The following is a 21,689-nucleotide window of genomic DNA, read 5'->3' as shown; positions in this document are numbered from 1 at the left end:
CCTCGGTGGAAATGGACCTACAGTTCCAGACCTCTAGTTCTTCATAAGCTTCCAGAACCACGGTGGAAATGTTCCTACAGTTCCAGACCTCTAGTTCTTTATAAGCTTCCAGAACCTCGGTGGAAATATGCATAAAAGTCATCAAGTCAAAGTGACAACTGTGGACTCATCAAGCTCTCAGGGTCCTTCACAATAGACACTCAGTGTAGCTCCCTCTCCAGCCTTTCTCTAGGTGAGCTGCAGAGGTGCTGACAGGTTGAGGGAGATACAGTGGCAGATGCTGAAGCACCTGTCTGCTCGGGCCTGAGGTGAGGGGCAGGTCCACAAGCACTTTTTAAACATGTAGCTGTGAGATCCAGTTGGTTATTTACTGCCGCCTCCTGCCACGCTGCTATTTGCTTCCTCACGGGTGGCGGAGAGAGACTCAGCATTCCCACACACTTGTACACACACTCGTACACACACTCGTACACATGTCCCCTGAGGACTATAATAACCTATTACCTTCATCTCAGACAACACACACACACACACACACACACACACACACACACACATTTAAACTACGATCACACCCCCTGCCTCCCGTTCCACTCTTCCACTGCATTCCGTCCCACTCCCCATGTGGCGTCCTGTTCTGCAATTCAATGCTGCCGGCCCAGCACACCGCATGCTCTCTCGCCCTCTCTTTCTCTCTCTCTCTCTCAGCTGATTGTGCAGGAGCAAGAGAGTGGATTGGAGGGAGTGGGGGGGGCGGGGGGATTCATCACCAAGTGAGTGCAGTTGCTCTTCTCTCTCTCACACACACACACACACACACACCTAATTACTTACCCCAGATCTCTGACCCCAGATGCAGTCGATCAGCCAGGACAGGTTTGGTATCTTAAATTTGGCTTCAAATAAGAGACGCTAGGCTAACATTGCTAACAAACACTGGAGTTAGGTTGTCACCATCTCATTTCAGTAAATACACAACCAATAACATCTCACAACCCCTGGTTAATAATCTGGTCACATCCAGATCTCCATTTGTTCCTAACAGTCAAATCTACACTGCATGGACAAAAGTATTGGGACACCTCATCATTACACCTATAGGAGCAGTAATCTACACTAAATGGACAAAAGTATCTGGACACCTCCACATTACACCAACAGGAGCAGGAATCTACCATACGTGGACAAAAGTATTGGGACACCTCCACATTACACCAACAGGAGCAGTAATCTACATTACATGGACAAAAGTATCAGGACACCTCCACATTACACCTACAGGAGCAATAATCTACATTACATGGACAAAAGTATCAGGACACCTCCACATTACACCTTCAGGAGCAGTAATCTACATTACATGGACAAAAGTATCAGGACACCTCCACATTTCACCTACAGGAGCAGTAATCTACCATACATGGACAAAAGTATTGGGACACCTCCACATTACACCTTCAGGAGCAGTAATCTACACTACATGGACAAAAGTATCGGGACACCTCCACATTACATCTACAGGAGCAGTAATCTACACTACATGGACAAAAGTATCAGGACACCTCCACATTACATCTACAGGAGCAATAATCTACACTACATGGACAAAAGTATCTGGACACCTCCACATTACACCAACAGGAGCAGTAATCTACACTACATGGACAAAAGTATCTGGACACCTCCACATTAAACCTACAGGAGCAGTAATCTACACTACATGGACAAAAGTATCTGGACACCACATTAAACCTACAGGAGCAGTAATCTACACTACATGGACAAAAGTATTGGGGCACCTCCACATTACACCTTCAGGAGCAGTAATCTACACTACATGGACAAAAGTATCAGGACACCTCCACATTACACCAACAGGATCAGGAATCTACCATACATGGACAAAAGTATTGGGACACCTCCACATTACACCAACAGGAGCAGTAACATTGGGTAGATGCTGACATGATGAAGTTTAGCAGACCTCACCACTAAACGTCTGTATTTTTTTACGTCAATATGATGTTGCCATGTGACGTTTGGAAGATGTTGGAGTTTGGTTACTTAACGCCACAACTTAACAAATATCAAACCGACGTTTGCATTAGACGTTGTCCCGACTTTCAGAATTTTGGTCATCTGACACCTCAACCTGCAATTAACCAGATAACAACGTCTTCCGATGTTGTTGGGTTTGAGTAACTCTTCCAGTTTTAGCTTGAATGTTTAAATGAGCTCTGGTCATGTTGTTTTACCAAATGATGGTTTTTCTAATGTTCTATAGAATTCTAAAGGAAATCAATAAAGATTTTAGGCGAGTGTCGAAACGAGATGAAATTGGTGACAGTCCAAATCCAGAGTTTGTTCTAAAAGCAAACTTTAAACTTCAAAAATGTCTTAGCTGATTGACTGTGTCTGGGGTCAACCATGAATCATGTTAATCTAGTTTCTCGCAGAACTACTCCTTTAATCAACCTAGCGACCAATGCCTCCTGTAGTACTGAAGAACTGAAGGAGCAGAATTTCCAGGCTTTCTTTTAAGCCCTGGAATGAAATTAGCACGCAAGGCTGAAGCAATTTTTCGTACACACCACACACAGTCCTGTAACAGACCCTGACAGATTATACCCACCACCCCCGAGTTACACACAAAACCTTTTACTGGGAGAATCGACGAGGGCCCTGAATTTTAACAACTGTTGCCTTGAGTTATTTTCCTTTTGTGTGGCCACTTCTGCGAGCACTCTGGTCTCCCAAACAGAGGGTGGCATTTTGTGATGGTGGGAATGGGTAAAAGCCAGCCTTTCCATTCATGTCCTAACAAAACACAATCCGGGGAACGTCTTGAGCGCCTATATGAGGAAATTGCTTTCTATATATCTAAAGTGCAGGTTATAGGCAAGAAATACAAGGTGGGGGGATGAAATAAAGTATTGTGGCCTAGCAGAGGCCACGGGAAGCCGTTTTTCCTTTCATTTCAGAGCAGCTAGGTCCAATTTCACAGCCTGAGCAAGAGAGGGAGTGGGGAAAAGCAGGTGAAATCGATTGCGTAGATTGCAGCTGTGTTTTATTGGACTCCTTTTGTGTCATTTTACAGTGTCAGGCAGTGGTAGAATGGATTTGCTGTTGGTGCAGGACTGATAAAACTGAGCCGAGGACAGGAGCCACAGTTTTAAAAGAGGGAGCACCCATCTGTTAAAGTCTATTGTAAAAGAAGCTGGATTTTAATGTGATTAAAAACCTCGAATTTCCATTTCTGTAGTTTTTACAGTTTTTGCATAGTCAGGAAACTCCAGATACCCTTTTCATTGTGTTCAAATTTCATGAATGGACCCACAGAAAAGCCAAGGAATGCATCATTAGTTTTTTTTGCGTTGTTATTTGACGCAAAACTAAAGTAAAATAATAAGTATGTGACTTTGGTTGGGATGAAAAATACTCTAATGTTGTTTAACAAGCCTGTTTACCACCCTGTTATTTTTTTACAGAAAGAAGCATGCTGATTTACAATAAGCTCTGCTTTTACTGACTGGTTTACGACACCAGTGATGGCCCACAGAACCCAAATATTACAGCACAGTTTTAACACTGTAACAGAAAACGGCTGTAATTATTCCAGAGCAAGCAGATAGCGCTGCTGTCCTCTCATTGGGTCCTCTCAGCGCCCTGTGTTATTAGCAACATGTAGAGATTGCTTTTAGCTTTGCCCTGACTCACTTCCCCACGTTGGCTTTCTTAAATATTACCAGTGAAAATAAGCCACTGCTTTCCATTATGACCTGGGTTTTGCTCCAGTTTGGTTCAGCTGAGGTAGTCCAGTTTGGCTAGTGTTAGCTTTTAGCCTAGCGAGTACCCCGTTTCACGATTTTTGTCAGTTCCATGTAACAAACTCTCGTTATTCAACCATGCCAAGAAAGACACAGTTTTAATTGACGTGACATTAAGCTTGATTACATTTTTAAAAACATTTTTTTTTAAGTTGAGGGTATAATAGCATGTCTGTAGGTTTGTCAAATATTATAGCATGTTTTTTTGCATATTTGTAGCTTTATTTGTGTCGTAGCTGATCCATAACTTTAGATGGGGCCGTTTAACTAAATTGAGGGAACAAACGCAATAAATTGAGGGATTAATTTATTAAATAGAGGACAATTTTATTAAATCAAAGGAATGATTTATGAAATTGATGCAACAATGTTTTAAATCAGGGGATTTATTTATTCAATTGAAGAAAACGTTTATTAAATCAAGGGAATCATTTATTAAATTGAGGAAAAAATATTAAATTGAGGAAACTGTTTTTAAAATCAAGGGAATGGTTTATGAAATTGATGCAACGATAAATTAAATCAGGGGATTTATTAATTAAATTGAGGAAAGATTTATTAAATTGAAAAAAATTAGGAAATTGTTTATTAAATCAAGGGACTGGTTTATGAAATTTATGCAACGATTTATTAAATCATTTATTTATTAAATTGAGAAATGATTTATTAATCTTGAGGGGACTGTTTATTAAATAAAATGAATAATTAATTAAATTGAGGGAACCGTTTGTTAAATCAAGAGACTGATTGATTAAATTGAGCGATCGATTTAAGTGTCTAAATATTAATGTTCTTCCTTTGATACTTCAGGGGCTCCGTTAAAGTGCTTGGTTGGAGCCTCAGAGCTTCTGACTGGCTTTACCTGGATTCAGGAGACTGTTTATCTCCGTGTTGCTGACTGCAGCAGGTCTAATTAAGCAGGACTCGCTGGAGCCTGTTCGTGACATCGCTTTGGATGCACCCCGACAAATTGTGAATGCCGCCTTTTTCTATTGGTCGCTGGGAGGCCTTCGGCGAAGCTGATTGGCTGTTGCTTGTTTCCGGGGCTCAGATTCACCGGTGACGTTTTTTCTCGCAGCAGTGAGACAGACGGGGCGAGAATGGCTGCCGGTGGAGGTTAGAGCTTCACGATTGTTTCTCTCTTCAAGATTTATACTTACTTCCACAGGTTTTTAGGTCAATTCACACGCCGTGGGTTAGAGGAAACCCTCGCCTGTTACTCGGGGTCGTTTGCGGTGAAGGGGGCTGTGTTTTACGCGGTGAAACAAGAGATTGTTTCAGTGTAGCCGGAAAAGTGCGGACGGCTGGTTAGCGTTAGCGTTAGCTTTAGCTTTAGCATTAGCATTAGCTTGGGCTCTTAGCGGCCAGCGATTGTGTAAACAATTGAGTCTGTATGGGTTAAAAAGTCCTAGTTTTAAAGTGCAGGTAGAATTAAGAGTCAAGGCTCACTTCTGAATAGTTAGCAACGACTTTGGACGGTTTGTCGTCGTCTTTTCGGAGCAGATATGAGTTTGTGAAGTCGTTAGTAAACGTTGATGGTCTTCCAGGTTTAGTTTGATTTGTAGAGAAATGCCGCTGTTAGCTTAGCTGCCACCCCCTGCTGGGATGAGTTTGGCTCTGTTGGGGAGAAGCATTGAGCTCTGGCACGTTTTAACGGTGTTTACCGGTGTTTCCCCGGCTTTAAAGGAGCTCTCTGTGATGAATGAAGCCGGGTATAGACGAGCTAGGCTAGTTCGTTTAGAGAGGCCGGTTAGTTTGGCTGCAGCGTGCCCTGCAAAACCGTCCCACTAACGTTAGCTAGCTATGCCAGTCCACTTTATTGTTCACCATGTCTGTATAGACTGTGTCTATGGTTTGCTGTAAGAGACAGTGTCAGCTGCTGGGGTTTGACGAGATGAACAGCTGGGGAATAAGAAATTTGCTGACTCAGTGTGAGGTTAACCCTGCTTTTTCCTTTAGGAGGTCTATTTTTGCCACTGAACTTGTCAGAAAAGACCACCTATGCAGTAAAAGTACAGCATATCTGCGATTGCAGATATGGGCTCCTATTTGCCACCATGTATCTTCCACATTCTGACACATTCTACAGGTGGGCCGTCCGGTAGTGGAAGGGCTTGGACCCACCAAGTGCCGGGCTGTTGATAACAGGGTTGTGGGTTCGATTCCCGGGCTCGGCAAGCTGCCACTGTTGGGCCCTTGAGCAAGGCCCTTTACCCTGTCTGCTTCCCGGGTGCTGGAGTTGGCTGCCCACCGCTCTGGGTGTGTGTGTACTCACTGCCCCTAGTTCACTAGTGTGTGTGTGTATGTATGTGTGTATGTGTGTGTGTGTGTGTTCACTACCACAGATGGGTTAAATGCGGAGGACGCATTTCGCTGTACAGTAACCAATACGTGCACCTTTACCTTTATGGCTGGCGAGAACCTGGATGCCTTGATGCAGCAGGTCGAAAAGGGCAGTGGAGGCTCAGTGGTTAGAGGCCTGGAGTATTGATCACAGGGTTGTGGGTTCGATTCCCGGGCTCGGCAAGCTGCCACTGTTGGGCCCTTGAGCAAGACTCTTTACCCTCTCTGCTCCCCGGGCGCTGGAGTTGGCTGCCCACCGCTCTGGGTGTGTGTGTACTCACTGCCCCTAGTTTACTAGTGTGTGTGTGTGTGTGTGTGTGTGTGTATGTGTGTGTGTGTATGTATGTGTGTGTGTGTGTGTGTGTGTGTGTGTGTGTGTTCACTACCACAGATGGGTTAAATGCGGAGGACGCATTTCGCTGTACAGTAACAAATACGTGCACCTTTACCTTTATGGCTGGCGAGAACCTGGATGCCTTGATGCAGCAGGTCGAAAAGGGCAGTGGAGGCTCAGTGGCTAGAGGCCTGGAGTATTGATCACAGGGTTGTGGGTTCAAAACCTAGGTTCACTTGACTGCCAGAAGTGGGCCCTCGAGCAGGGCCCTTAACATCTCTGCTCCTAGAGTGCTGTAGCTTGGCTGACCATATGCCCCTCGGACCCTAGCTGGGATATGTAAAGAGGAGGTTTTCATTGTACTGTGGAAGAGTAACTGGTAAAGGCATCATATTAAAACACAGCGCAATAAGGACTGATGAGCCGTTAATGTGTGATCCAACAACTGAGAGTTGTCTTGGCTATGTCGTCCAACTTTGCTATGTGCAGCTTCTGTGTATCAGGTGGTCTCTGTTAGGAATGTTGTCCTGACCCATTTTGAGCAAAAGTACTATGAGCATTTACTGTCAGTTTTTGGTCCGTCTTGCAGCTCTTAACCCACTTCTATTTGTCCTGTTCCCATCACAGACGTTGGAAAGCTGTTACAAGTACAGAATGGGACTCCTGCAAGCACAAGCTACAACGGAGTAGACGCCCTGCATGCCTGCACTATCCTCCAGCAGCTCAAAGCCCTGTACGACGAAGCCCAGCTGACAGACATCGTCGTAGAGGTGGATCATGGCAAGACCTTCTCCTGTCACAGAAATGTGCTTGCTGCCATCAGCCCTTATTTCAGGTAGACCGGATTCCTCCCTATGCGCAGTTACTCTTTCATACATTTCAGCGTGGCCTTTGCAAATGTTTGGACACCTTACAGAGTCAGTACCTTCTAACACCCTATTGGCAGAAATCAGCTTGCAAACATCTTTTGTATCAGCTACAAGCTGTTTACCTTTAGCACTGAAGTTCTTTGGTCTTGGGTCGCAGCTCGTTTGAGGTCCGTCCCCGTCCTCAGTTTGTATGATGATTAGTTCAGAGGACTTTAAGGGCCATTTCAAAAGCTCTGTTTTGTCTCTTCAGGTAGCCCATGGTTGAAAAAGGTCAGCTTTGAGCTTTTAATATGGTTTGATATTTGCATCCAGGATTTGCAAGCAATGCTGTCAGTGGAACTGTGTGCAACCACTTATCAGTCATATGGGGGCATCGATTTGCCTTTCTTTCAAGCATATGAGTGATTCTATCCAGGAGTTTTCCTGGTCTTTTGGTCTTCTTGATCTTCACGGTTCAAGATGTATAAAAACCTCAAGCTGAAAACTCTTTATGTAGCCTTTTCCTGCCTTGTAGACATTAGATTTTCAGATGTTGGAGGAGCCTTTTGACTGGTGGAAGTACAAGGTTTTAAATTTAGTGCAAAGTTTTGTGAAGCTTGGAAATTTGATAATGCTGCCAGCCCTAATTACAGTCAAAGACGTGGTTTGCTAATCAAGGCCTGAGACCCTGTTAAGAATCATTAAAGTCTTTGTTTTTTGGGTGTCCAAACTATTGCACAGGCCATATTGATGATTCTGGTTTGTTAACCTTTTATTTATGCATTTGTTTGTTAGTATTTTGTGTTTGGTTAGCTACAGAGGCTACATTTGCTACTTTTCTAATAGTGCAGTGCACCAGTGCCACTTATGGGATGGGCTGCCGGTCCTAGAGAGCATAATTGATCTTGCTGTGTTTTGGAAATGAATGCCAATGTACATAAAACTTAGGATGTATGCATTTCTTTGCTGTTTAAAAAGTGTGATTTTTATCTTCCTCTTGGTCGTGTTAGATCAATGTTCACTAGTGGCCTTACGGAAAGCAGCCAGCGCGAGGTGCGGATTGTTGGCGTCGAGTCAGAGTCCATGCGTCTGGTGCTGGACTACGCCTACACCTCGCGGGTCACCCTCTCCGAGTGCAACGTTCAGGCCCTGTTTACGGCGGCCAGCATCTTCCAGATCCCAGCGCTGCAGGACCAGTGCGCCTACTTCATGATCAGTCGGCTAGACCCCCAGAACTGCATCGGGGTGTTTATGTTCGCCGACGCCTACGGGCACCAGGAGCTGCGCGAGCGCTCACAGGACTACATCCGCAAAAAGTTCTTGTGCGTGATGGGCGAGCAGGAGTTCCTGCAGCTGACCAAGGAGCAGCTGGTCAGCATTCTCAACAACGACGACCTCAACGTGGAGAAGGAGGAGCATGTGTACGAAAGCATCGTCCGCTGGCTGGAGCACGATCGGCCACGTCGCGAGGTCGACCTCCCGGAGGTCTTCGCAGAGTGCATCCGGTTGCCGCTGCTGGATGAAGCCTTCCTGAGCCGCATCCCTCCTGCCTTCACCGTGGCCCTGTCCAAAGAGCCTTCCGACAAGGGCCGGCTGAACGGCACCAGCGGCTGCCCGCAGCGCCTGGGCATGACCGCGTCCGAAATGGTCATCTGCTTTGACGCGGCGCACAAACACTCAGGGAAGAAGCAGACGGTGCCTTGTCTGGACACCGCCACGGGGAAGGTCTACAAACTCTGCAAACCGCCCAACGACCTCCGCGAGGTCGGCATCGTCGTCACGTCCGAGAACGACATCTTCATTGCCGGCGGCTACCGGCCCAGCAACAGCGAGGTGTCCATAGATCACCGGGCGGAAAGTGATTTCTGGCAGTACGAGCACGCCGGGAACCGCTGGTTGCCCCGCTCGCCCATGCTCCGGGCGCGGATAGGCTGCAGGCTGGTGCACTGCTGTGGCAAACTGTTCGCCCTTGGTGGCCGCGTGTATGAAGGCGATGGCCGTAACGCGCTGAAATCGGTCGAGTGCTATGATGCCCGGGACAACTGCTGGACGGCCGTCAGCCCCATGCCTGTTGCCATGGAGTTTCACAGTGCCATAGAGTATAAGGATCGGATCTATGTGCTCCAAGGTGAGTGTTGTTTATCCTGCTTTTGGAAGAAGGCTTTCTACTACATTTTAGAGCCTTGTTGTGAGGATTTGATTGCATTCAGCGACAAGAGCATTAGTGAGCCTTAGTCACCACCCCACCTCAACCACAACTCCTTCCAAAAGTATTGGATGGAGCACCAACCGTCAATCCAGAGAGCATGACAGTTCCACTGCTCCACAGCTCAGTGCTGGGGGGGCTTTAGCCCACACCTGGCATTAGGCAGCATGGTGCCAACAGGTTCATGTTAATCTGCTCCAGAAAGTCCTATTCTATTGGTAGTACTTCTTGACATGGACTAGAAAAACTTTCAGCAATGGATGGAACTTAAAGTAGTTGAATGCATTCATTAGAAGGGGTGTCCACTTACTTTTGGACATTGTCAGTGTGTTCCTTTTAAGGCTTTCTGAGTGCTTAATGGCTTAGGGAGCTAATATGCAGTGTATTCACGGGTTGTTATGGAAAGGAGTACTTCATTAGAGTGAAGTAATGAATGAATGGTTGGTTAATGGTGATGCGTTCTATCCTACAGCACTCTGCTAATGTGGTCAGTATAGAAATGTAAGTGTATTGAAAACATTTGTAGGGCTGCTTTTACCAGGCATATATTGGCAACTGGCTTTGAGCATTTGCAATAAATATTTATGGTTGTGAGTCTGAAAATATATATAGGACAAAGTATGATCTACCAAGCTGAGGAAAAGGCCCCCTGTTCTATCTGTGTGTGAGTTTAGCAGGTAAAAAATTATGATTATAATTCCTACTTGTCCATAGTTGAAATGGATATAAACTAGAACAATTGCACAAAAGAAAATATTTAGGGTGGACCAGTTGTTCCATACCTGAGGTAGGAAGCTCCCTGGTGGATCCTGTGTTGATTAATAAGCCAAGTTTTACAGTATGCTTAAATATAACAACAATTTGAAGTTTTTTGTTTTGTTTTTTTTTTGCTACATAAGTATTCAAAGAACAGCACTGAACTACAACACTAGGCCTCTATCGGGTTGTTTTAATGATCCCACTCTAAGTTGGGGGGAGGGGGTAGAACAGGAATTGTTGACTGGATCTAAATATGAGGACAGGTTTCATGACGTGTTAAGTTATGTTCTGTGTCTCTCTAGTACACGGCCAAATAAGCTTGTTTCCATATGTGCGATTTAGAGATTCATGCGATGGGGGCGCTGTGGGTAATCACTGATTGGTAATCACTGATTGGCAATCAGTCACGCTCTGAAAACGGGTGGCAACACTGTAGTTGCGAGTTTATCAATGTGCTGAGTTCGATTTAAAGCCAGGGCCAGCAAACCTGTACTAAATGTGGCTGAAATCAGTGGAAAACACTCCTGTGATCATTCACTCGACTCTCCGATATGAGGCTTTATCCTCTAAACGTATGTAATTTGAGCCTCAGTTGGATCAGTAAATTTTGTCTGTGCCGTGGTGTTTAGCCTGCTAGCTAACTTGAGCCTAGATAGCCGGCTTCCAGTCCAGTCCAGACACAGCAGAACCAGTCCCTCATTTCCCATTTCTGTTGCAAGTGGGCTACAGATCCCCTAAAATCAGCTTTCATCTCCTTATCCGTTCTCTACGATTTCATCGTCTTTTCCGTCTTCCTTCAGGCGAATACTTCTTCTGTTTCGACCCTCGCAAGGACTACTGGGGCCACCTGGCCCCCATGAGCGTGCCTCGCAGCCAGGGCCTGGCGGCGCTCTACAAGAACCGCATCTACTACATCGCCGGCATCTGCCGCAACCACCAGCGCACCTTCACCGTGGAGGTGTACGACATCGAGCAGAACAGCTGGAGCCGTCGGCGGGACCTGCCCTTCGAGCAAGCGGCCAGCCCTTACATCAAGGCCCTGCTGCTGGGCGGCCAGCTGCACCTGTTTGTGCGCGCCACGCAGGTGATGGTGGAGGAGCACGTGTTCCGCACCAGCCGCAAGAACTCCCTCTACCAGTACGACGAGGAGGCCGACCGCTGGACCAAAATCTACGAGACGCCCGATCGCCTCTGGGACCTCGGCCGCCACTTCGAGTGCGTGGTGGCAAAGCTGTACCCTCAGTGTCTTCAGAAAGTGCTTTGAGCGAGCGAGGGGGAGGGCAGGGAAGCCGGAGGGGTTTAGGGTTGTTTTGTTGTTGTTTTTTTTTTTTTTTTTTTTTTCTTTTTTTTTTCCATTTGCTTGTTTTTTCGGGTGATAGAGGAGGTTGCTGGGTGCGTCCACTCGAATATGGTGCTGTCCAAACACGTGAGAACCCACCGGAATGGGGAAGAGTCTTATATATATATTAAAAAACACAAAAACAAACAAACAAAAAAACAACCCGCGGTGACTTTCAATCGAGGGCTACTCGGAAAGACGACAGTATGTCAGTATTTTAACCTTCGAGAGACGAGCACAAAGTGCCCTCGCCGTTGCTTGTTTTACAGTCGTAACTAAGTGCAATTATCATATTGTTCCCAAGCGTGTGTTGAGCCATTGTTTTTTCTTTGTCTTTAAGGCATTTAGGGATTTGATTGGTTGCTATTTGTTTTGTACTGTTTTGTTTTTTTTTTTTTCCTTTCTTTGGTTTGTTGGCATGCAGTGTTGGGACAGTCCTCGATGTTGACCCTTTTTGAGAAAGGACAAGCAGTGTGTCAGCATCAGAAATATGAAAATAAAGTAATAAATATATAAATAGCTATATATATATTCATACGGGTATGGTGGGCTGAGGTGCTCATCGTTAGGTAGCTAGGTTTGATAATTCTTCTTTTTTTTTTTTTTTTTTTTTTTTTTAAAGAATTTCAGAACTTTTAAGAGCAGAAGTGGCCAATTCTGGTCCTGGAGGGCCAGATTCCTGCATGGTTTTGGGCTTATCTACACCAGCTGATTTAACCTTGCTCGGTTTAGTGGGCCTGTTAGAGCAGGGAAATCAGCAAGCTGTGCTGGACTCCAGCCCTCGTTGCCCACCCCTGCTTTAGAGGGCTCTCTCTTGGTGGTATTTTGTTTTTTCTCCTGTGTGCTAAAGGTTTAATTTAGTTGAGTTGCCAATTTGATTACGTGGCTGTTTCCTCTGTTTGGCTTTTTTGGTTGTTTTTAAAAACCCTTATTTTGTAGTGTTGCTTTTTTTACCATGTCAATCCAAATTCTCGCGGCCACTGCAGTTTGTCACGTCGCTTGTTGAGCTTGGTGTCTCCACGCAAGTCTTTCCAAATGCGTCTCAGTGTTCCTTAGCCCAGTTCTCTGCTCTTACATGGCCATACAACTCTCCAGCTGACCCTTCTTGAGTTGAGTCAGGCGTGTAAGAACAGAAAGCCCTTCTGAACTGTGCAGCGCTGATGTCTGAGGAGCTCTACTGTAGGTTAAACATGACTCACATCTTCATTGCTGCTTTTATCTTTGCAGTTTTGAGTCACCAGCTACGTCTTTAGTCAGGTCGCGATGTTATACTTGGTCTCCATATTGGAGAGAAGAAAGAGCGGGCCGGTATCGGGTACTGTGGAGCCGGGTTCATGGGTTTGTGAGCTACCTTGAGCGCTAACTTGTGAAAAGCTAAGCAGGGGTGTTAACTGCAGACGTGGGCAGATACTGACCCGAAGGCCCGTGATGATGGAGCTCATGCCAGTGGTTCAGAAGCATCTTTGTGTTAAGATCATCATCTGAACTGGCAGTGAGAGGTGGTTTCGGGAAACCAAGCACAGTTGAGTCCAGCTGATAAAACCTCCAGTCCAGCATGTCTTACATGGAAGATGGCTGTCCAGTAGGGCTAGCTGTTTTACCGGTGGTAAAAACGTGGATTGGCGTAAACATAGGGCTGGATCGCTTTTTTCTCTCTCTGTGTTATGGATGCAGCAGTGATTTGAAGGCTGCCTCCAATTCGTTTCTAACCAAATTGTCCAAGAGCTAATATTAATTCTTTAGGTTTTTTTTGTATGGGAACACAGTAGCATGTTTTCAACACTGCCTGTTCTCCCATGTTTCACTATAGATATCGTTACCACCTCTCTAATGAGGTAAAAAAATCATAAATAAAACAAATGACACATTAATGACATGACGTTTAAATAAGGACCTCAATCAAAAGTAAATGTGCTGCAGAATTAGCTGCTGATTCTTCTCTTGGCTCATTCCAGACGTTCAGCAACAAACTGCAGTGTCCTGAAAGAAACGGCTCCTGTAATTTGCCCATAATGTGCTGGTGTTAACATCCTTGCTACGTGTAATTTAGCCAATCACCAGTCTAGGTTTTGAATAAGCATGCTTATTGGCTCACTGATGCTGATAAGATTAGCTACCGCTACCTACCAACACCAACACTACTACTTCTAACCGATTTTTCTTGATGTACTGTTGTTCGGGCTGGTCGATATGGTAAAATTCATCACGATATTTAAAGGTATTTTCTCAATATTTATCATAATCTACGAGATTAGTGACAGATTCTTAAAAACTACTGTTCAGAGACTCTTCCAGTACTGTGAAGTGTTTTAAAATTGACAATCCTGCACTTCATCCAGTTAAACCAGACTAATTACGCTGTTGGTACTGAATTGCTGAATTGTGCGGCTGATCAGTGTCCTTTAAGCACTGGCGATATCCTTGAGGATATTGTGGATCACTCCAACATCTCCCATTTATCACGATATGCTAAAATTAATATTGTTCTGTTGCCTCTCCTACCTGCAGTGTTTCAGTAATTCAGAGGATTCCTCTAGAAGTGTTGGATTTTCATACCCAGCCCTGAACTTTAGAGCTCAAAGGGGCTCGAAATAAGGTTAGCCCAAGTCCCGGTTTGCTCACCCATGAACCTGGCGTCCCGTCACCCCTTTCCTGTTGCACGTGCAGTCGAGATTAATGCGAAATGAGCCCCCAGGCAATAGGCGTGAGATCTCTAGAACGCAGAACATGAGGCACAGAGATCAAGCGATGGCACTGTGGCCGAGACGTGAATCCTGTTTGCATCAGATGGGACGGGCGGCCCTCTCAGCGGGAGGTTGGTGCGGTAATGAAGTTGCAGGCTTGCTCCTGCCAGCAATAAGCAGAGCCGTTTTTAAAGCCCTTCCTTGTGTAGAAGAAACGAAGCGTTTAAAAGTTCTAGCAGAGGCTGGGGCCGACCAGAATCCAGTCAAATGATTTAAGGTGGTAAATATTTATAGATATACGTGATTGGCCAGGCTCCTTTTTTTTTTTTTTTTTTTTTTTTTTTTTTTTTTTTTTTGAGGTGCCATCAGAAATCGAGAGAACGGCGAAGAGCTTCAGAACTCTTGATTTTCTTGGAATTCAGAGATTCAGTGTGCCTCCTGTTGAAAGCTGACCGGATGGTGAGACATGGGTTCAGTGCTTGGCCCCCTAAAGTCTTACCTTGCTCTCCGTGACACGTGGAGATGTTTTAAACGAGCTTCTCCGTTCTTCTACTTCTGAAAAGAGTTTCCATGAAGTCTCAACAGAGCTCCACCCCAGACTGTGTTTGACTATCGAGCTCCTTTGTTTTTCCTTTGGTTTTGTTTCCATGCGTCCATTTTCTGATGTCACAAACCTGGAGACTCGTTTGATGAATCGTTTCTCGGTGCTGCTTTTATTTTGTTTTTTTGTTTTTTTTCTCCTTTGACAATCTTGTACAGAACTTTAGGTTTGGGTTGAAAGACAGCCGCTGGGTTTAAGGTCCTCCTGTTGTAGCTCAGTCAGTTTGAGCATTATTGTGTTAGGGTTCGGTTTGGTTGAGTTTGTGTTTTATTTACATTGATCATATGCAGGTTCCTGGTGGCGGACTGATCTTGCACTACATCCTCATGTCCCTTCTTTCTTCTTCCTTCTGTTTGATTTTCTTTTACTCTTCTATCTTTTTAGTTTTTCCTTCGCTTCTCCTTTTCCCTTTTTTTTCTTAGCTTGACCCCTTTATTTTTCTACTTTTTTAGTTTTTAGTCCACTCCTTTATTTCCTCTCATTCTATATATTGTAAATTATTATTATTGCTTGACTTTTCTTTTTCTTTTTTTTTTTTTTTTTTTTTTACTTTTCACTTTTCGGTTGGTCTTTTTATTTCTCTCTAATTCATTTGTTCTTTTTTCTCTTTCACTCATCATTTCTGTCTTCTTTTTCACCTTAACTTTCTTCTCTCTTGTTTCTCTGGTTGTCAGTTTTTCATTATCTCTGTTCTTTTTCTCTAATCCATCTTTTGCTCCCCCCTTTTTCTTTTTCCTGTCTTTGTAAAATTCCCATTTTTCTATCTTTAATTGTTTTCCTCTTGTTCTTTTATTTATTTTTTATCCTAATTTTTCTTTACCTGACTGGTATTTCTTTCTCTTTCCCTCTAATGCTATCTTTTACTTTCCCCTAATTTTTTCTGAATTTCAAATTTTTGCATTTCCCTCTGACTCTTTCACTCTTTTTGTCCTTCCTTCCTTTAGTTTTTTTTTTCTCTGGTTCTGTTACTCTTCTTTTATAATTATATATAAAAAAAAGAACCAGAGAAAAAACTAAACAAAAGACAAAGTTCTTTTATAACAAGAATACGTCTAGAATAAGAAATTCATGTTGTTCCTTTAATTCTGTATCTTTTTACTCTGCCTTTTTTGTCAACGCCGTTTTTTCTTTCTTTCTGAACTACCCTATCTTTAGTCCACCGGTCATTTCCCCCTTCTTTCACTCCTTTCTCTCTTTTGCATTTATTCTTTTCTTTTTTTTCTCCCTTCTGAAACTCCATTTATTTTTTTGTTTTTTTCTTTTTCTTTCTTTCTTTCTTTCTTTTGCCCCCACTTATCATTTTCTTCTCAGCTCCTCTTTCCTTCTCCCCAGCTCTCCTTCCCTTCCTCTCCCTGACTTCACTGCTTGGCAAAGCAATCTCAGAGAGCCGAGTTCTCGTTTCCAAACAGCCAGCGAGGGAAGGAATGAGGGAGCGAGTAAGCAACGCTCCGCTCAAGCCGAGGCTGCGTCTCATCGGGACCGGACGGCCTCTGTGCGAGGAGGCCAGAAATGCAGCAGGGACTCCCAGCAGCTGACGAGTCCGGTCAGCGACGAACCGTAGACTCTGACGTCCAGAGCCCCAGAGCTCCCTGGACTGTCCGGACAGGACTGTGCAGCGACTGCAGTGCAATAGGTCTCCCCTCGGCAGACTCGCTAAGAAGCCCAGTAGCACGGGAACCAGAGAAACAGACCACTCTCAGGATTTATTACTGATACCCAGTACTGTATTGACTATGGTTTGATATATGTGTAATATACTGTAACATACGTTTGCTGTACTTGCACAGTTTGGGTTTGTTTTGTTATTTTCTTAACTTGAATAATAGATGTGATTTTGTTTGTTTTCCAGATTTTTCTTTTTCTATTTTAAATAGCTTTTGTTAGGTTTGTTAGATGAATCACAAAATGTGGAAATCAACCTTTTTTTAATTATTATTTTTGTTGAATGGTTTTCTAGTGCAGTTACATACATCACTCTAACATTACACAAAGCATTACAGACCTACGGACAGTAACTGCAACAGCGGTGCTGTTTTTTGTTTTATATATATGTTTTTAAATTCTCCAGTTGTCTTCAGATGTACAGAAAGCTTTGAAAGAGTTTTATAAACTATGCGTCTCGTGTTGTCGCCTGCTGCAAGTGCAAAAAGCCATTCAGTCACCTCATCGCCGCGTTTCACCCACAGCTCTGAACCAGAGAACGACTAGACAGTGTTTTTGGTTTTCCCGTTCTTCCTTTCTTTTTTTGTTTGTATTTAATTTTGTCTCTCTCTGTCTCTCTGTTTGCCTGTTTGTATGGTATGAGAGTTTGGTAAATATACTTTTGAGCTCTACTGTGAAATTCACATTGCACATAATTTGAAAATAAAAGAATTTAAAAAGTGACTGTTGGCGACCTGCCTGTGTCAGCAAGGGTGCCTTCGCACCCGTGTTCAAACCCCCTCCCTAATTAGCATCAGAAAAGTATGTAAAGTCACTGTTTTTCTAATGGGTACATCTCCATGGGGGTTGTTTACTTCTAGGGTAGCTGGGATGCGAATTTGAGGGGGTTGAGGGAGTTGAATTATTGTGAATTATTATTCCGGAAAGGAAGGTTACAGTAAAGTTGCTGTGTTGTAAGAAGGCAGCTTTGCAGTGGTTGTTTGTTTAATTGTGCCTCTGCATGTTGCGATATACGGCATTGGCTGTGAGTTTGTGCAGGTTTTAGCACCTGGAGGTTGAGGGAGTTTGGAATATTTGGGATCAGTTACAGTGAAGTTACTGCTGGTTGTTTACTTGCAGCTCTGAATGATGCTGGTTTACTATACTATATACTTTGTTCAGTTCTAGCAGGCCTGGAGTTTGGATTTATTTGGGGAAAGTTGGGGTTGTTGTGTTTCTCATCATCATTATTAAAAGAAGCTTCTCCACTGGGGTTGTTTACTTGTGCCCGTAGCTGATGCACTGTACAGGCTACATGATCTAATATCAGCCGTGACTTTCTGCAGTTCTTTACGGCTAGAGGTGTTGAGGGAGTTTGGATTTTTTTCCGGATAGGTTACAGTAAAGTTCCTGGTTGCGGTTTATTTTTTAATATTTATTTATTTATTTATTTATTTGTAAAGCGTGCATCACTATGATGGTAGTGCCTGTGCACAGTGTGGGAGGCTTGTTGTTCCATCAGCCATGACTTTGTGCAAGTTTTAGCACATGGAGGTTGAGGAAGTGTGGAATTATTCCAGAAAAGCTACAGTAAAGTACCTTTATTATTATTATTATTATTATTATTATTTATTTATTTTTTATTAACAGATGTGTCACTATTTGGGGGGAGGGGTCCTTTTTCACCTGTAGCTGGTGCCCTATACAGAGTACACGTTGTTCCATTAACATTTTGCAATTTGAGCAGACCTGGAGGTTCAGAGATTTTCAGAGAATTATTCCGGAAAGATTGCAATGAAGTCTATCTTTTCTAAGACGTGCCTTCGCGGTGGTTGTTTGATTACGCCTCTAGCTGATGCGCTATACAGAATACGTGGTGTTCCACCAGCCGTGACTTGGTGCAGGTTCTAGCACCTGAAGGCTGAGGGAGTCTGGGATCATTTGGGAAAAGTTACTGTTGGAAAAGCATGCGTGTCTATGAGGGTTGTTTTCTTGCGAGTGTAGTTGGTATATGTTACATCAGCCAGCGTGACTTTACGCAGGTGTACCTGGAGGTTGTGGGACTTTAGAAGTATTCCGGAAAGGTTACAGTAAAGTTCCTGTGTTTCTTTGTGAAAGGATGCATCTCTATGGGGGTTGCTTACTGTATTTGTGCCAGGTGCTGGTTTGCTATACAGGATACGTGATGTTCCATCAGTCGTGGCCTGATTAACTGCAGGATTAACGTAGCTGGAGGTTGAGGAAGTTTGGAATTATTTGGGATAAGATACAGTAAAGTTACTCTTTTTAAAGGATCTCTATGGAGGTTGTTTTCTTGCGCCTGGAGCTGGTGCACTGTTATTCAGTACCCCATATTCAGGACTACTGTTGTTTCGTCTGCTGTGACTTGGTGCAGGTGTAGTGCACCTGAAGGTTGAGGGAGTTCGGAATTATTTCGGAATATGACTGCACAGGTTTAGCATACCTGGAGGTTGTGGGAGTTTGGAAGTATTTGGGAAAAGATACAGTAAAATGACTTTTAAGGGAGGCAGTGCAAGCTGGTGCACCGTACGGGACAACTGTTGTTCCATCAGTCATGACCTTTACAGGGAAGATGACCCGGCCATCACCTAGTGCAGGTTTTAGCACCTGGAAGTTCCAGAGGTATTCTGGAAAGGTTACAGTAAACTTTCTGCAGGGTTAGCGTAGCTGGAGGTTGAGGGAGTTTGGAATTATTCAGGAATTCAGGAATTATTATAGTCTGTTCCCTTAAGGCTTCTGAACGTGCTGCTCATCAGGGAAGAGTGATGGATCATTGTCCTCCTCGCTGTGTTTTTATTTTCTTGTGTATTTTCCACTGTAGTGAAACGCTTGTTTGTGTCTGCAGGTTCAGACAGGCTGCGCTTTATTGCTGTAACCTTTCGCAGGGCTCTGTTGGCCTACTTTGAGGAAGCTCATGGTCATACGGCGTCTATGTATAGTCTTAAGTAGGCTGTGCTACATGTGGGATCTAAATATGTCCAGCCCGAGTCAGCCAGTGTTCCTGCAGACGCCTGTAATCTGCACAGCGTGTTATTAATCTTTCAAGTTTGCAGTCGCACTTCATTGGCATGTGCAGTCGCATGCAAATGTGTGGACGTCTGGTTCAAGTCGTCCCCACTGTGAACAATTTTGGCTTGCTAAGGTTTTCAAGTAGGAAGTTTTTTTATTTTATTTTTTTTATACCTTTATACCTTTTATTCCAAGCCAATAAAGTCAGTAGTTGTGTAATTAACAATGCATTGTATGGCCAAAAGTATTGGGACACATTGCATGATCATTGCATTCAGTGGTTTCATTCAGTCGGGTGTATAAAAATCAAGCCAGTAAGCATGCAGTCTGCCTTCACGCAGATTAGTGAAAGAATGGGTGGTTCTACAGAGCTTGCTGTTGCAACAAGAAGTCATTTGGTGAAATGATGCCCCTCCTAGATAGTCCAGAATCAACTGTGAGCGGTATTATTGGAATAGTCAAAGCGTTTGGGAACCTCAGCAACTCAGCAAAAGCATGTAAAGTCACAGAGCAGGGTCGCCGAGTGCATAAAAGTCTCAGATGCTCTGCTGACTCAGTAACTGCAGAGCTCCAGACCTGCTGTTAGAGCTGCAAAGGGAAGACCAGCTCCATATTAATGCCTATGGATCTAGAACGGGAGGTCATGAACGCTCCTGTGGGTGGAATGTGGAGGTGTCCCAATACGTCTGTATAGTGTAGGTCAAGAGTTCACACTGGAAGCGAACCTTAAAGAGGACTGAGTTCTTCTGGTCCTTTTCAGCGCTAATAAGATCTCAGATATGTAACGCAAGGACGTCTGTGGGCAGGGGCGCTGCTGGGGGTTTTGGGCCCCATGTAAAGTTATTACACTGGTCCCCACAACTCTAAACAAACTAGGTGGCAAAATACTAAATGCATTCTTTTAGGGCTCCGGTCATTTCCAGGCCTTTACTGATGTTCTCATGTTTGTTTGTTTTTTTTATTTGTTTTCAAAGAGGGTGTAATTGTAATCTCATATTGTGATACACTTAGTTATGGTGATATACCTATATTTTCTCTGGATGAAATTAGCAAACTCTTATTGCTCTTAACTTAACTCTTAACTCTTGGTGGTTGGTGTGGCGCAACAGATAACACCACTACCTGTCAGTGCGCTACCACATCATGTGGGAGACTGGGGTTCGATTCCCAGTCTGGGTGACTATGCTGTGCTATACCAATAAGAGTCCTTGGACAAGACTCCTAACACTACATTGGCCCACATCTGTAATACGAGTGACCTTGTAAGTCGCTCTGGATAAGAGCGTCAGCTAAATGCTGTAAATGTAAATGTAAAATGTAAATGTCTTATTTTACATTGACAAGTCACTATTTTGAACATGTTTTTCACTGGGTAGTGGATCTATTTATCTATCTGTCTATCTATCTATCAATATCTATCAACATCTATCTATCTATCTATCAATATCTATCAACATCTATCTATCTATCTATATATATATATATATTCACATAATTCAAAGAGGGTGTACCAGTTTATACATATGGCATAAATGTGTGTATGTATATATATATATATATATATATATATATATATATATATATATATATATACTATGATATGCATAATTTTACAAAATATGGAACCCTAGTACCCCCCCCCCCCCTTTTTAACTTGATTTTACATATGATTCAGAACATCTGGTCCTTAGCAGGTCTTAAAATAGGTCAAATAAGTTCCCTCATGTCATTCTTTATGTAACTAAAAATTATATTCATATCAATACAGATCAATCACTCTCTTCTGCAGAAATCTCACCTGTCATATTTGCTCACAGTGGTGGGAAATGGAATCAGACGTCTTAATACAGATCGAGCATAGTCGCTGGCTCACTGGTGTGGATAAGGTTGGGTACTGAGGAAATGGACATTTTGGTTTTGGGTGACCTTTATGACCCCATGAGTGAAACTGAGACTTAAGTTGAAAAAATGTCAAAAGCAGCTCAAAAAATGTGAAATGAAAGCAGCGTTCCAAAAACACGGAACAGCTGAGGCCTTCATATGATTTCAACCACCAGGCTGAAACTGGCTGGGACAG

At 43.7% G+C, this 21,689-nt stretch overlaps 1 protein-coding gene across 1 annotated transcript; it reads left to right on the top strand.

Annotated features, from left to right (window-relative positions):
- Nucleotides 1-4,912: 4,912 nt before the first annotated feature.
- kbtbd8 (kelch repeat and BTB (POZ) domain containing 8) lies at nucleotides 4,913-11,581 on the top strand. Its single transcript, XM_072666351.1, has 4 exons — nucleotides 4,913-4,943; nucleotides 7,132-7,339; nucleotides 8,363-9,480; nucleotides 11,118-11,581. The coding sequence occupies exons 1-4, from the start codon at nucleotides 4,928-4,930 to the stop codon at nucleotides 11,579-11,581; spliced, it is 1,806 nt and encodes a 601-aa protein (XP_072522452.1). The 5' UTR covers nucleotides 4,913-4,927.
- The last annotated feature ends 10,108 nt before the right edge of the window (nucleotides 11,582-21,689 follow it).

Source organism: Salminus brasiliensis, chromosome 21 (genome assembly GCF_030463535.1).
Source record: "Salminus brasiliensis chromosome 21, fSalBra1.hap2, whole genome shotgun sequence".
In the NCBI taxonomy this organism is placed as follows: domain Eukaryota; kingdom Metazoa; phylum Chordata; class Actinopteri; order Characiformes; family Bryconidae; genus Salminus; species Salminus brasiliensis.
The sequence above is the reverse complement of the archived record's forward strand: the minus strand, read 5'-3'. Positions and strand labels throughout refer to the sequence as shown.

Bases quoted from the DNA above. Each gene is read 5' to 3' on its own strand.
- kbtbd8 (XM_072666351.1), top strand. The intron at 7,340-8,362 runs GTAGACCGGATT...TGGTCGTGTTAG, and splicing joins GCCATCAGCCCTTATTTCAG to ATCAATGTTCACTAGTGGCC. The intron at 9,481-11,117 runs GTGAGTGTTGTT...GTCTTCCTTCAG, and splicing joins TCGGATCTATGTGCTCCAAG to GCGAATACTTCTTCTGTTTC.